Source organism: Pygocentrus nattereri, chromosome 14 (genome assembly GCF_015220715.1).
Source record: "Pygocentrus nattereri isolate fPygNat1 chromosome 14, fPygNat1.pri, whole genome shotgun sequence".
Classification (NCBI taxonomy): Eukaryota; Metazoa; Chordata; class Actinopteri; order Characiformes; family Serrasalmidae; genus Pygocentrus; species Pygocentrus nattereri.
Window position 1 is genome coordinate 33,323,458 of NC_051224.1, and position 17,141 is coordinate 33,340,598.

General features: G+C 40.0%; 1 protein-coding gene across 9 annotated transcripts in view; it reads left to right on the top strand.

The window, feature by feature from the left end:
* Nucleotides 1-13,202, top strand: part of LOC108416420 — a 107,141-nt gene extending 93,939 nt beyond the window's left edge. For 8 of the 9 annotated variants that reach the window (XM_037544692.1, XM_037544693.1, XM_037544690.1 and 5 more), the window contains 5 exons: nt 2,102-2,434; nt 3,311-3,547; nt 4,516-4,578; nt 7,654-7,770; nt 12,278-13,202. In XM_037544692.1, the coding sequence (XP_037400589.1) occupies nt 2,102-2,434; nt 3,311-3,547; nt 4,516-4,578; nt 7,654-7,770; nt 12,278-12,342 (815 nt within the window). In that variant the 3' untranslated portion in view covers nt 12,343-13,202. The remainder of the gene's footprint in view (nt 1-2,101; nt 2,435-3,310; nt 3,548-4,515; nt 4,579-7,653; nt 7,771-12,277) is intronic. The other variant, XM_037544696.1, reaches the window with a different exon arrangement.
* Nucleotides 13,203-17,141: the final 3,939 nt, after the last annotated feature.

The window sequence follows — 17,141 nt, forward strand, 5'->3', positions numbered from 1 at the left end:
AAATCTGTGGTGCATGGTGACAATCAAAAGTCAGAAAAAGTTGAAGGAGGGGAAAAGCATTACATTTTGAGTGATTATTACACGAATCAAGAATTTAGTCTTTTAAATGATATAATATAATTAATGGTGCTTAATATGGCCAGAGACAGAAGCTAATCTTATAGAAGTTTTAAATAGTGTGGCTTGATTCTTTCATGGAACTGCTTTACACCAAAACCAAATTTCCAGAAACTGAAATAACTGAAAAAATGAAGTCCAGTTATAAATTCACTTAAAATGTGTAATGTCTCTGCCTGTTTTTAAAAGGACAGTAGGAAGTGAGCTCTTGTGCAAATAAAATGACACATCCTATTTTCCTTTTTTAGTGGCATAAAGTCTCAGAGACCTCAGAGTGGAGGTGACCCTTGACTGTTTTGGAGTTTTTTCTCTGGACTAAATGAAGATGCTGGCCATCTTTGGAATCCTGCTGATGTTCACAGAAGCTGGAGTGGGTAAGTTTTCTTTCTGCAGTAGCATTTCACTTTATGATTTATCTGTTCACACTTTTTGATGACAGTAGCAAAGATGTTTGTTGACAGTTTTCAATTTATATCCATTTCTACTGAACTGGTGCAAAGTCAGAGCCCAAAACCTTTTCAGACTCTGGCTTAAGATGAAAATCATTTTGCTTTGAGTGAACCTATAAGTGAATTAAGCCAATTTCATTAGAACAAATGACTGGGGATTTTATTTTGTCACTTCTAAAACAATCATAACTCTACCAAAACTTTAGCAATTCAGTAGTGACTGTTTCAGTAGTGACCGTTTCAGTAGTGAACATTTCAGTAGTGACCGTTTCAGTAGTGACCGTTTCAGTAGTGAACATTTCAGTAGTGAACATTTCAGTAGTGAACATTTCAGTAGTGACTGTTTCAGTAGTGACCGTTTCAGTAGTGACCGTTTCAGTAGTGACTGTTTCAGTATTGACCGTTTCAGTAGTGACTGTTTCAGTAGTGACCATTTCAGTAGTGACCATTTCAGTAGTGACTGTTCTAATTTTGAGAAGAACTCAAAACACCGGTACATGATGAGCAAACACAGCTTTGAAAAGTTGTACACATGTAAAATCATAAGGTTTTTCATGCAAACACAAAAAAAATTTGCTTAATCTCATTGCAGACAATGTGTGTTTTAGTAGTGACATTTCTTAATGTTACACACTGATTTTCAGACTTTGGGACACATTTACTTCAAAGCAAAAGGCATCTAATTGCTCACCATGTGCTCATGAGGGACAGGGATGCAGTCTCATTTCCTGCTCTAAAATGCAGGGGTGTGGCTAAAATAAATCACCGCCTACAGACTAAAACTCAAACATTTATCATCAGTGTTGTTTTACGATGATGATTTTCTTCCAAGTTTTAAATGTATTGTTGATCATGTGAAAGAGTTTTTCTTTGGGAATGATTTTAGCTTACCATCATTTTTGCATTCGTAGTTTTAGAACACTAAAAATAAGAAAACGAGAAGCAGGAAATAGATCACTAATTTAGCTGGAAATTAGTTAATACTAGTGGAATATGTTTGGCCGCTATTGTTACTCTATTCATTGTAGTTTGTTTTACAAGTAAATTATTCCATTTTAAGATTTTCTGAGAAACTGATGCATAAAGAAAGATTCATGATCAATTTAAGAATATATCATAAATATGATATCAAAGATCGTTTTTAAACAAGATAATTAATCTCATATTTTCATATTAAAGATTTTCATTAAACTCTTCAGATGTATGTCTCATTTAACCACTAATATGAACAACTCTGACTCAGTTTATTGACTTTGATTGCAATGCTAATTTTTTTACAGTGACATTTAAATATATATTGCTTGAACAATTAAAGCATCTTAAGTTCTGCTGCTCATTTCTTTCATTCCTTATCTCTTCTCCCCAAAAACACTCATTCACTCATTTACCTCTTCACTGAAAACTGTGACTCGGTGTTTAATCTCAGCTCTCTGGTATAAACAGGCTGTTTAAAGTGTGTTAGAGGTGAATACAGTAGACGACACTTCACTGTATCAGATTAATGACAGAATCTTCTTGCTGTTCTTCCTCTGCAGGTTTGCTGTCCATGAACCCTGTTTGTAGATTTAATCAGAGTGATCCATGTTATGGAGCTGTGGGACGACCGCTGTACCTGCAGCTGCCATCTGAGGATCAATTAGACTTAAAGAAGAACATCAATGGAGCTACTGCTGAGCGTATTTTCAAATTTATGAAGCATAAAATCACATTAAATCATCCAGATTATCCAAGATGGCAGTTTGTTGCTGATAACAGCACCATGATAATCAGCAGTGCAGAGAAAAGAATCTCAGGAAGATACACTTTAGATACATATGATTCAGCAGGGAGAGACAGAGGTGTTTATCATCTCCAGCTGGTTATTGAAGGTTGGTCTACACAACCTCTAATCACATCACACAGTAACAAAAACATAAAACTACTATATTTACTAATTAACTCTTATAAATTCATAATGGAGAATTTCGGTAGACCAAGTAGGAACACAATATGAGTTTAGTACTGCTTTTTACAAACCGTATAATGACATTAAATTTTAGATTTTTAAATGATGTCCTGCAAAAATTGATATATTGTAAGTGAAGATTTGTGAAATCCTGTAGAGAAATCTAATATTTCTCATGTTGACACTGTTCTAAGATCATTACGAGATTATTTAAGTTCCCTCTTGATATTTTTTAAGTGATGTTAGTAAGTGAGATTATCTCACTACACTGGCAGATAATTTGCCTTTTTTCATAAAACAAGAAAATGATCTCCCAATATCTTGAGAGAACAGACTAATTAAAATGCCTCTAAACAAGTAAAAATATAATAAACTTGCAATATAACAAATTTATAGTAATCACAATGAGGAACATTAAATGAATCAAATAGATTTTAATGGTCAAGATCACATTTTTTATACCATATTATAAAAAGAAGTGGTGGAGAAATTCAGGCAGCCAAATAACATTATTAGTGCATAAAATGTTAAACAGACTGAATGATCAGTTACACTGGGGTGTAATCTAGACTGAGCTCTAATATAGACTGAACTGTAATCTAGACTTGCCTGTAATCTAGATGGAGCTGATATTTAGACTAAGATGTAGTCTAGGCAGATAATCTTGTAATCTAGACTAGACGGTAATTTAGATTTAGGTATAATACAGATTGAGCTGTAACCTGGACTGTGCTGTAATCTAGACTGAACTCTAATCTAGACTGTAATCTACACTGAGCTGTTGATCTATATTTTGCAGCTGTGGTGTCCTCAGTGACTGTGACAGACAGCTGCTTATCTATTGAGAAGAGGAACGTTTACTGTTCGTCTGATGGAGATAACATGCGCTACAGCTGGACTTTCCAACAAACACACCCACTGGCTGATGGGAACCAGACTCTTCTGATGGACAAGGAAGCTCATGGAAGTGTCACCTGCTATGTTCAGAATCATGTTAGCCATGAAAAAAAAACTATTGAGATACAGCAGTGTCCTGGTAAGTCTTGTCTTTTTAAAGATTTAAATGAGAAAAAAAAAATCAACAACAATAACAACAACAACAACAGTGCTGCAACTGTGAAAGTTTTATTAGACACAGCTTTCAAGGCAGATCCCCAAGCAGGTGATGTGTGAAATTAAATGATCTCTCATGCTGTTATATTTCCTCAGTTTTTAATTTCACCATGTGGAGCCCAACATTTGTCCTGAAGATCTATCACCCACTAGGACTCTAATCTGACATAGTTCATGTAGGTTTAATCAAGGTGTAGATCCAGGGTACACGCCTGCTTATCACTACAAAAGAAATATTGTTTTTACAGTCAGGCCCAATCACTCTGAACATCACTTACACACAAAACAAGGACAGCTAACAACATAAAGATGTCCTCATGTCTTCAGTAAATATGTACATAGGTATTCACACCACATTAGACATGAATAAGCATCACCAGCGAGTTATGCTAGGCTGAAAACTCAGTAGACTACCATTGTTTTCTGTCAGTGTTATCATTGTATTTTGGCCAATCAAAATCATTACGCTCTCCTCCTCATTCCTGAATTTGTAAGGAATTTGGTGTTTGTACAGGAAGTCATCAGAGGTAACATATAAATGATCCATAAACAATTTTTCAGGCATGTCGTTTCAATCCGCTCTAACCAAGGATGCTGGGATGCCTGAAAGTTTGCTGTGTTTTTGATTGACATCTTAGTTGTTTAAATTGAAAAGTAGACTGATTGCATACTTCATAATAAAGGGTATCTTGAATGGGGGTTTATGGGATTTCAGCATATTTGCCGTATAGATTTGAAATTGTTTTGTATCTATAAGGCAGAAGTGTTTTGTTGCATCACCCTATTTTTATGACATTGCAGGAAACTTACAAAATGTAAGAAAATGTATTCAAGTGACATACTCACTTTTCTCTTCATCACAATTGATGCTCTTTTGGTGTGTAATTATAGATCCTACAACTATGACCCCCATTTCAACTCTGAAGCCTAAAGTGACACCAAGGACACAATCAGGTAGTGGTACAAGTCTGGCAGTGACTGATTGCTCCTCTAACCCTCAAGTGCCTCTCAGTTTTCAGAGTAAGAGAATAGCTTGATAAAGATAACACTGCAGGAAAATCAGTGTCACAAATGCACTTAAACCTAATTTGGTACAAAATTCTTGAAATAAAATGTTTGAACAAGCTTCAAGCTCAATATTAGGGAAACATTGTTCTTAAGTAAAAATGTCTTAAATTAACACTGTATTGCTTAAAATAAGATACATTCCTGAAAATACTCCTTATAATGAGGCAACAATGTTAAAAAGCAGTATAACTTCACAATAAACTGCTTTATTAACTCCACAGAATAAAAAATTTTATGCAAATGTTTTGACACTGCAAACAATGAAATCTTAATGAAAATCTTTGTGATTTCGTTTTAAGATAAAAAAGATCAATTTCATTCTAAAATTTCAGGACAACTTATTTTAAGAATTCAGTGTTTTTGGAATGAGTTTAGAAAGAAGGACGTCTGTCCAGCTAAGTTCTTAAAATAATTTGTCTTGAAATGTCTTCTTCCATAGTGGAGAGCTTCAAAAGATTCAGATGCGGAGTCGCTTAACCAAGAACAGAGAAGTAGGGCTGTAGTCAAGACCACCTTTTTCAATACCATGATCATGACAAGTCGAGATCAAGTCAAGACCAATTCTAGAGGGGGCTTAGCCAAGACTAATGACAGTGAAACTTAAAATATCCCCTAAAAGTCTCATTTGAGAGAAAAACATAAATAGTCTTTATTTCCTTCCAGTAAAGGACGGATTTTCAGATTTTTATCTGATAAAGTAAAAATAAAGCCGTTAAACAAGCATGAACTGCTGTAAAGAATGAAGCCCTTCATATGACATCAAGAACTGTTCCTGTGCTTTTTAACTGTATGCTTTGTGCAACTGCCTCCTTTTTAAAGAGATTAACGTACCACTTTAGAATAAGATTACCCTAATAAAGCCTTTATGAATGGGTAAGATTAGTTTGTTAATGGTTATTAGTTGGCTCATAAACACTTTAAAATCATTCATAAAGCAGTTATAACACATTATAAAATGGGCAAGTCATCAGTAAACATAAAAAACTGAGGTTTATCTATGTAAATGAATGTGGTTATTAAGCAAACAGGTCACCGTTGCTCTTTTTATTCATGTGCCGTAAATGATTATTAATGATTTCAAGGTCTTTATGACCTAATAAATAACGATTAATAAAGTTATTGTAAACCATTCATAAACACTTTATTAGGGGACTAGTACCAAGATTAATATAGCACAGTTTCTTTTTCTGCAGAATCTGTGAAATTGTTCACTTCTATGCAACACAACTGCCAAGTGTTTAATACCATCAAATTAAAGTTACAAACATGCTTTTCAGACTTGTGTGTGTGATGTTGGTATGTTGGTCATCAAAAATAGAAGTTAATATGTCGGTCACCTGAAAAAAGAGCATATGTAGGTTTTGGATGCAGGTATGCTGGTCAGTCACAGTGACCATGCTAAATGACCAACTAAACCAGCACCAGACCAGCATAAATCAGCATAAACCAGCAAACACAGTTGACAAACACAGTTGGCTCGCTTGCTAGCTAAAGAAATACGCCTTTGACTACATTTAGCAACAGCCAGTTTTTAAACATCGCCCTTATTGTCACAGGCGCCCTCTTCTTTGTCCCTCTTCCTCCCCGGTGTGGTAGCCATGTCCCTTTTTTCTTGTGCCATGTGCTTTTGTTGTTATGTTGTTCTGTGTTTCCTCCCTGTTCCTGCCCCCTTGTTATCTTCTACACCTGCCTGCAGCTCCGCCCCTCATTTGTCCCAGGTGTTTCTTGTGTCCCCTCAGGGTATTTATACCCTTGTTTCTGATTCAACAAAAGCAACTCACACTTACATCCCGTCTCCTCACCTCCTACATTAAACTTATTAAAGGCTGTTTAATTTAGTAAAAACGTTTTTACATAGATCTCTGCTGGCTGCACAAATTGGATTTATCTTCCTTGGTTTTGACATCTGTCTGGCTCTGCAAACTCGGGTACATACCTCTGCGGTAGATTGCTTTAGAATTCTTTTTAAAAAATGGTAAACAATGATATTAATCTTGGCTACTTTTAAGGTACAGTAAAATTGAAACAAATCTTTTATCTCAGTTAAATATCATGAAATATCAGAAATGAACCCATAAGTACTTACATGACAGGGAAAAGTAGCAGTATGAGTAGTAGTAGTAATTAGTTCCAGGCTTAGTGACCATATTTACAGCATAATCATGCTGGTTTACCAGCCTACTCGTTTCCAAACCCGCATATACATGGTTTTACTGGTGACCTTCATAGTGATTTTATGGCTGCCGACCACCCTACCAGCCTCCAAAACATACAGTATGTTGGTTCTGCAGGTGACCAGACTTGCTAGTCTGTACTGGCTTTTCTAACAGGGCTCTGATCTCTCTAACACACTTCACTGTAATTGTTAGAGAGCTGAAAGACAGAAGTGCAATGGCAGAGCTAAAACTGCACTTTATCCACTTCAGCCAGGATCTTTTTAGAGTGACACTCAACAAGTGTACCAGTTGGGAGGTCAGTTCACAACATTTCAGGGCCAATTTCCTTCCCCTGCTCCTCTTAAACCTACGCCTATCAAAACATCCCACCTCTAAAAATTCAGTTCAGCTACTTTTGCCTCTCACCTTTGATATATATCATCAGGAATGGGGTCTTCCTAGACTTTAAATTGGTAAGAGATTTAGAGACTACTGCAGTATCTCTATACCGTAGTGAAGTATCCAGAATGCTCGTTTAATGTACTTGTTTAAATTCAAAATATAAAACCCTTCCACTATAAGAAAGTCCACAGTGAATTCATATTCAGCTCATTTTCATTGTCAACATTGATGTTACAGTTACTGAGTAAAATTCCATTCCTTCTCTATACTGTCTTTAATCCAGTTTTTGAATATGTAATGTAAACTTTAAGGTATATTTCATGCCTAATATCTGTCTCTCTCTCTCTGTCTGTCTCTCTCTCTCTTTTCTCTCTCTCTCTCTCTCTCTCTCTCTCTCTCTCAGGAGACATTGTGTATGTGGTTGTGCAGGTTTTGGAGATTACTATTCTGCTGTCATTGTTTGGAGGTTTCCACATCTATGCCAGAATCCAAAGAAAACAAACCAACAGAGCAGCAGAAAGTAAGAGCTCTTAGTTTACTGCACATTAAAGCCACATTCAGAAAACATCCATAACCAGAATAAAACTCAAAGATAGGGCTGTCACGATCATGAATTTGGACCATGTCTTGAACATATGGTGCTAGCATGAGGGAAGATTGATTGAGGGAGGACTTGAGGTGGAGTTCTGGGGGCATTCATGTGGAGTTAGGAGACCACACCTCTGAAGAACTCCTGGATGAATTTTCGAACTGTTCAGGTCTTCGATTGAATGAGGAGTATGATCAAGGGACCTTCACATAATGAGAAAGACAGTGATCCACAGGTTTGTATACTACAAGATCTGATTCTGAAGTAGTGACAAAAGAAGCAACTTTGGTAGAACTTGGTATGAATATATGCCAGCAGGATATGGGGGAGCTGGATTTAAAATGAGGGTTTGGTCAGTTGGTATTAAGATAGGAAAGATGTAGCAGATGACTAAGTTTTATAGCCTGATGGTGAGAGCTACAGACAAATGGGTGGGAACTCCTGATAAGCAAGCTGAGGGCAACAGTGGCAAGGAAATAGTCCCAGAAGCATGAGGAAGAAACCTTGAGAGGAATCAAGCCTCAACAGGGGAACCCATCCTCCTCTGGTTGATACTAGTTTGTGAAGAATGAGTTAAATTTGGCAGGTAAAGGGTTGGATGAGAATAAGCAGATTATAACTTACTGAAAGAAATGGACAAGGAGTAGGGACGGCTCTTAGAAGGTAATGGCTGCATATGTGATTTAGTGATGGATGTGATGATAGGCAGAGGCAGCTGAATGATGCTCTGGTCAATGTTTGACATAGTTTGGCATGGAGGATCCTATTGGCAATAGATTGTTTGTTCAATTATGATGGTGGATGAGGATCACTTCCTTGAAATCCAAGCTTCTAGAAGGTCAGAGTTGATGAATTGACATGGATCTCATGGAGTGAGGACTGAACGGAATATGAGAGCAAAGTCAGCAGTATGGGGGATGCCAAATCAACGATGGCAGAAGTGTGACCCAAATGACTTGGAGAGCAGCAGGTTCCCAGGGGCACAGGCCAGCATCTTCACAAATGAATCAATATCAGTCCATTTTAAGGGAAAGGAAGGAATACTGATGGGATTTGCTCTGCAGTGAGATGCAATGGTGACCCAGGGTAGAAAGAGCGGGAGTGGTTGAAAGAAAGAGGCAGTCGAGAGTGGAGAGACCTGAAAGGAATGTGTGTGGTGAAGCATCAGATGTGAGGGGGACGAGAGATGGAGCCAAGAAGAGGAGTGGACCATTCGGAGGCTGGGACAGTTAAAAAAAAGACTTGGGAGATGGAGGAGAGCTGCTGTGATAAAACACAAAGGATTGGCTGATGGGGTTGAAGTTCAGTGCATTGATATGTTGAGACAAATGATGAATGTGGGCTAGATCTCTGGATGAGTTGTATTAAAAGTACTAGAAGGATTGTCGTCAGATTACACGAAGTGGAGAGCTTGTCATCTGCAGTGGTGCTCCAATTGGCAAAGTACAGGGGGTCACTTGTAGGTTTGGAAAGAAAAGACAACTGATGATGTAAATGATGTAAATATGGAAGGCAAAGATGGTGGTCAATGTTGCTCAGTTTCAAGGTCATCTCATATTCGACATTTGTATATAATTGCCTTGCCCATCAAATGTTAGCTAAATATGAAAGAGCAATGTTGTAGCAGCAAATATTATGCCCACTGTAAAGTTCCAGCCTGGGTTACTTTCAGAATGGTGTGGTCAAATGATCAAAAATGATTGAATATGAATTAAGTCATATTCATATTGTACATAAAAAATCGTGTACCCTGCCCGGGAAAGGGTCACCGGGACCTACCCCTGGAGCCAGGCCTGGGGGTTGTCACGGTTGGCCCCTCCCAGTCCTGTCCATGTGCTCCTTTGTTTTGGTTTCAGTCCTGCCCCCTGTTTGGTTACTCTGCCCCTGATTGTATTCACCTGTCCCTCATTGTTATGTGTATTTAAGCCCTGTGTTTGCCCCTTGCGTTTGCCAGTCATTGTATCTGTGTACTTGGTCTTTGTTTGTGTTGGTTCTGATCTTTGTTATGTCATACCCCAAATCTGTACGTGTCGGCTCATTGACCCTGGACTGTTTTGACGACGACCCTGGATTTGCCCCTAATAAATCTCGCTTATCTCAGCGTGTGCGTCCGCCTCCTCGCTCCCCCTTACAGGGGTAGTGTTCCACGGTGAGCGCCTGGTGGCTGGGCAGCCCACGTAATCCGGCCGGGCTCAGCCCGAAGAGGCAATGTGGGGAGGCCATGTGGGCCCACCACCCGCAAGGTCCAGCATGGGGGAACGGTGCAGTGCCATATTGGCAGTGGGAGATTGTGGGGAGGCCCTAGGTGGCCTAGGCCCTTGCAGCAGAAACTAGCTCTGGGTACATGGAATGTAACCTCACTGGGGGTGAAGGAGCCGGAACTTGTGCAGGAGGTTGAGAGGTACCAACTAGATATAGTTGGGCTCACCTCCACCCACAGTGTCGACTCTGGAACCAAACTCCTGGATAGGGGTTGGTCTCTCTCCTACTCAGGGGTTGCACAGGGTGAGAGGCGCCGGGCGGGTGTGGGGATACTCACAAGTCCCCGGCTGGTGACCAGGCAGTTGGAGTTTGTCCCGGTGGACGAGAGGGTCGCCTCAATGCGATTTAAAATCGCAGAGAGGAAAACTTTGACTATTGTCTGTGCGTATGCACCAAACAACAGGTCAGAGTATTCGGCCTTCCTGGAGCGAGTGGGCGGGGGTAGGGGACATGGAGTCTGAATGGACCCTGTTCAAAACCTCCATTGTGGTAGCTGCCAGGCGTAGCTGTGGCCAAAAGCTTGTGGGTGCCTGTCGGGCGGTAAACCAAGATCCTCCTGGTGGACACCGGTGGTGAGGGAGGCCGTCAAGCTGGGACTGGTTGGCCCGAAGGACTCCCGATTCAGCAGATAGGTACCGACAGGCAAAAAAGGTGGCAGCTGCAATGGTGGCAGAAGCAAAATCCAGGGTATGGGAGGAGTTTGGTGAGGCCTTGGAAAAAGACTTTCGTTCGGCCTCAAAGAGGTTCTGGACAACTGTCTGGCGACTCAGGAGGGGTCGGGGTGGCTGCGCCCAAGCTGTATTCGGCAAGGGTGGAGAAACTCTGACTTCAAATGAGGATATTGTCGGTCGGTGGAAGGAGCACTTTGAGGAACTTCTTAATCCGGGAGACATGCCTCCCTCACGGGAGTCAGGGCCAGAGGCTTCTGGGGTGTCAAGTTCCATTTCCCTGGTGGAGGTCACTGAGGTAGTTGGTAAGCTCCTCAGTGGTAAGGCACCGGGGGTGGATGAGATTCGTCCAGAAATGCTTAAGGCTCTGGATATTGTGGGGCTGTCATGGCTAACATGCCTTTGCAATATTGCATGGACCTTGGGAACAGTACCCATGGACTGGCAGACTGGGGTGGTGCTCCCTATTTTTAAAAGGGGGGACCGGAGGGTGTGTGCCAATTATCGGGGTATTACACTGCTCAGCCTCCCTGGGAAAGTCTATGCAAAGGTGCTGGAAAGGAGACTCCGACCGATAGTTGAACCTCAGATTGAGGAGGAACAATGTGGACTACTCCGGGCTATCCAGTCTCTGTACTCCCGGAGCGAGAGCTGTGTCCATATACTCGGCATTAAGTCAGACTCTTTCAGTGTTAGCATTGGACTTCACCAGGGTTGTGCTCTGTCTCCACTCTTGTTCATTATATTCATGGACACAGTGTCAGGGCATAGCCGGGGTCAGGAGGGTATTATGTGTGGAGGCCGGAGGGTGGCGCCTCTGCTATTTGCAGATGATGTTGTTCTTTTGGCGGAATCACATGGATGCCTTCAACTCTCGCTGGAGCGGTTTGCAGCTGAGTGTGAAGTGGTTGGTATGCGGATCAGCACCTCCAAGTCTGAGTCCATGGTCTTGGCCCAGAAAAGCATGGCATGCCCACTCCAGGTAAGGGGAAAGGACCTGCCCCAGGTGGAGGATTTTAAGTATCTTGGGGTCTTGTTCACAAGTGACGGGAAGAGGGATCGTGAGATCTGCCGTAGGCTGGGACAGGCGGCAGCAGTAATGCGGTCACTGTACCGGACTGTAGTGGTGAAGAGGGAGTTGAGGCGAAGCTCTCTGTTTACAGGTCGATCTACATCCCAACCCTCACCTATGGGCATGAGCTGTGGGTAATGACCGAAAGAATGAGATTGCGAATACAAACGGCGGGGGACCCCGGGGAGCAATTGTGGGTTAGGTGTCTTGCTCAAGGACACCTCAGTCATGGACTGTCGGTGCTGATCACATGGACAGTTCCCTAACCTCTAGCCCGCAACTGCACCTGAATTATAATGAACAAGAGCAATTTGGTCAGATTTCATGCAATCAGAGCCATTAAAAAGTCTTGATACCTGCTTTAAGCTTAGATCTTAACAATGGTGATGTTTCCATTGTGAAGTTAAAGTATCCTCTTCCACTGCGATGCTCCTAGGTAAGGAAGAGGAGGTGGAGGAGGGTCCATACACCAACCTGGATCAAGAACACAAGAAGAAATAAACCATCAGAATTTCCAATTTGGACAGCCTGAATCCCGAACCATCAGCAGAAGAGACCCGTCAACTAAGGAGAACAAAGAAAACAGACTGAGGTCATTCAGATAATTAAGGACACTGGTGGACTAAATTGACTATGAAAACTATCCAGTCCAAGTAACAAAATTATTTAGAATTATAGATTAAATTTGATCAGTTTTAGGGATTGTTTTTTCAGGGTGAGTTCAACCCAACCTTATCACTGGAAGAAAGTATGGCCTTCAACAGCTTGAAAAAGACATCTAGTTAAGAACATATGAGAAGAGAATTCCATAGAAGGTCCATAGAAAGGTTACTCACTGCATGGTGTATTAATATGAAAAGTATGGAAGCACTGGTGTATCAGTACATCTAGGCTCATATTCAAAATATAATAACAGTTCTGACTACCAATTACTTCTTTTTTAAGTGTTACATAAGTTGGTCATGAAACCAGCACTCAAAAGCACAAGTATATGCATTTACTATGTATTCAGTTCATTTAATTTTTTGTAAGTTGTTCCAAAACTTTGTTGTTCCAACTTTGTAAAGTTTCTGTTTACTGTGTATTAAAGTGTGTTCAGAGTAAACATTAAAAGTATGTACTAAAGTTTTATATATGTTTTTTAAAAGTACATTTAAATGAATGTTCCTTTAAAATGAGACAAATGAAGACAGGACGCTTTTAGAAATGTTTGCTGTGAAATTACAGCACTTGTTCACAGTGAAGCTGATCATCATCATCATCATCAGTTTTCTGTTAAAACTCCCACTGTAGTTGTTGAGTAGTTGGGAGACAGACTTATCACCCTGGTCAGGGTTAAGAACAAAGTATGTTTCAAGCAATGTCTTTTTTCTACAGCTGTCTTTTGTGTTCTGGTACCAGATAAATGGCAGGTCATCATTGTACTGCTGCTGATGTGGGCGGAAGTCTCACACAGTAGGTTTAGTTTTGTATTGTATTAATTTTGTACAAATTGCTTTCAGAGAAGTGTTCCGGCCACTCATCATTAATACTGCGAGCCTTAAAATGTGTAATTATACAATCACAAAAATGTAATCAAGTGGTCTTTTATATTTCACTTCTGTTTTACATAATTATGTGTTAACTAACGACCTGTCCAGGGTGTATCCTGCCGAAGACTGCTGGGATAGGCTCTTCCCCCCCCCCGCGACCCTGATGGAGAAAATGGATGGATGGATGGATGTGTTAACTAACCATAATACTTAATTCATACCTTGCTTCTTATAATTTACAGCTGCTTTGCACTGATTTCAGTATTTTTAACATCAGATGTGTCAGGTTATCATATGGTTTCTTATAATGAATGAATAATGCTGACAATAGAGAATACTAGAAAAACAGTATTTCTAAGTTTGACAGTGTGAAAGAATAAAAAGAAATTATCTCAAAATCAAATTTGTAATGGAGTCTGTGTGTTACACATAGAGCTGTATTACTGGCACAAATGTGACAGAAATGATGAAAAAAATTAGAATGAAAACCGTTAATTCTCTGATTTCTGTAATGAGGGATAGGGGTGTGTATTGGGGTGGGAATCTTTAGGCACCATTTGATTTGATTATGATTCAGAGGCTTTGATTATCGATGCATTTTGATGCAGCTTTTTTCCACACAGGATTTCTTTTTTCTTACTGTGTGAGGACTCGGTAGTTTTAAAGCAATGTATTTGTAATGATCCATAATGGATTTACTTCCAATATCTTTTATTAATCAATCAAATGGAAGTGATCTAGAAGGCTCTCTGTCACTGCTCTTGCTTGAGATGCCGCTGCCACTCATCTGCAATAAAATGTGCTGTTACGGTGAAATAAGATCCGGTGGCGGAGGATGTTCATGCAACACGTTACAGCCATCCTGCCCATTTAATTCAGTGATTTTACAACTTCAGTTTTGGTCTCATTGTAAGAGTCAGGGGTCACTGTGTCTGTAAAATATCTTCGAGACTGGACGCTGAATCTCGGCTCCAAAGCCATGCGACATAGTGCAAAAGCTCTGGTTCTCAATGACTGAAAAGACTGCAGGTCACATAGCAGCAAAGTCTCTCCTGTTTAGTAGCTATGACAAGGCAAAGAGATTTAAGACGAACGTTTGGAGACGAATGGACTTTTTCGCATTCATGTTCAACGCAGTTGGTTTCCCGGTACGTTGAATCTGCAACAAGAGATTTTTAAACACTAAAAAGTGTCTAAGCTGAAGTCGCTTCTCTTTCAAATTCCCCCGTTCCACCTTAAATGGTGCCGTATTTACATTCAGCACCTCAGTCAGAATTTAAGGTGGAATGTAAACATTCAAACATGACGTGACTTCAGCCTTGTAAAACAGCCGAATGTTGAGAGACATTTTACAATAAGCTGCTCTACTTCTGAGGTAAAGTTTCCCGATGGAAAGGGGAGGAAAGTGGCTATAGGTGACTTAAAGTTTAAAGCGGAGCAAAGTGAGTCACGTTTTCATTCATATTTTTAGCTTATACTAGGACATCAGCACACATTGAAACATACTGGGCATTAAATGTTATGGCTCCCAAAGTGGTTTGACTTTTGTTGAAAGGACAAAATGTCTCTTCTAAACATTTGGGTTGTGACTCCTGATCTAACCTGACTTTTAAGTTGGCAGAGCCAGTCAAATGTCTCACTTATCCAGCTGTGTTTTTGTTACCTGCTGCCAGAGACTGACTGGACACTGCACTTACCCACCTCCAAGTTCTGCTTTTTACGTTCAGTCAACATTATGATAAATTATTATAAATTAAATATTTAGATAATCGATTTTTGGCATTTATGAATTGATTCAGAATCATTCACATCTGCATCATGATGCATCTAAGAACTGAGTTTATCCTGCACCCCTAATATGTATATAACAAAAGGTTAAGCAAACTTAAAACCGTGTTTTTCTGGAAATTGAATGCACATTTTGTTACAATTTACTTGCTGAGTTTAATACATTGGAAAAAATGAAACTTAAAACCTTACAAAATGTAACGAGGTACAGCAATGAGGAGGCGGACGCATATGTGAAGATAAGCGAGATTTATTAAAGGCAAATCCAGGGTCATGGTCAAGACAGTCCAAGTTCAGTGAGCCAACACAGAGAAATGGAGGAAGAGACATGATGAAATAAAAACAGACTGAAACACACAACGGAGGCCAGAATAACAAAACACACTGCCATACAAAACATTTCAAACAACACAAAGACCAGCACTAGACTAGGGAAAACACAGGGCTCTAATACAAATGGGGACAACAAGGGTTCACAAGACACAGGTGGAAAACAGGTGGGAACAATCAAGGGTAGAGACAAGAAACAAGGGGGCAGAACTGGGAGGAAAACAAACAAAGAAGCGCATGGACATGTAAAGAGATGCACTTGGACAGGACTGGGAGGGGCCAATCGTGACACAAAAATGCACATTGCATAGAAGTGTGTTGTCTGTAGAGGATGTGCACTTATTGTCATTTTCATTCAAGTCAAAAGAACATGTCATTTAACTTGGTTTTTTATATGACTGTAGGTACAGAGAGGGAAAAAGGTTTTCACATTGTTTTTGGGAATGGGGAAATTTCACTTCCGCATTTAACCCATCTGTGAAGTGAAACACCACATACACACTAGTGAGCACACACACATTAGGGGGCAGTGAGCATACTTGCCCGGAGCAGTGGGCAGCCCAATCCACAGCGCCTAGGGAGCAGTGGGGGGTCAGGTGCTCAGGGATACCTCAGTCATGTGCTGTCAGCTCTGGGGATCGAGCTGGTGACCTTCCGGTCACAAGGCTGGTTCCCTACCCTCCAGCCCACGACTGCCCCAGAAGAACTATAGGTTTAAAGATTAGAGGTTGATGAAACATTGGAAAATAGGTTACAAACACCATGAATTGGAAATTATAATCTATTTTCTATCTATATTGTGATGAATTTCCTGCAGCATAAAGTATATATAAATATATTTAAAATCTTATCCCTTAGAATTAAACAGGCTGATTTTGTTACTGTTCATACATACGTCAACCTATCATGACCTATTCTCTGATTGGCTGCCCTGCATTTTGCTTTATTATAAAAAATTATTATTAGAAATCCAACACATGAGTGGGGCTCAACTACGGTAGGCTGAAACAGTGGATGTAGGTACAACTGTAGGTTTCCAAAAAGTAAGAAGCTGTGGAAAATGCAAAAAAAAAAAAAAAAAAAAATGCAATGATGAGCAAATCATTTAAACCTTATCTTTCATTGTAAATAGTACAAATACAACATATAAAATGTTTATTATTATTATTATTATTTGCAAAATGTATGCCTGTTTTGAATTTGATTCCATTTCAAAAAGGTTGGGACAAGGGCCAATAGACCTTCAAATCACTGCATGGGCCCAGGAACACTTCCAAAAGCCACTGTCTGTGAAAACGATTCGTCGCTGCATCCTCAAATGCAAGTTAAAACTTCAGCCAAAGAAGAAACCATGTATACACATGATCTAGAAATGCTGCCACCTTCTCTGGGCTAAAGCTCAGTTAAGATAATCTCACTTGAAGTGGAAAAGTGTCCTGTGCTTAACTGACTTGTTATCAGTGCACAGTTCAACAGACAGAATCTGAGATGGTATGGGGGGCATTAGTGCACATGGAATGAATGACGCACATCTTTTTGCTCATATCAGCAGGATAATGTTAAACCACATTCTACAAGTATTACAACATCATGGCTCCATAGTAAAAGCTTCTGCGTGCTAAACTGGCCTGTCTGCAGTCCTGACCCATC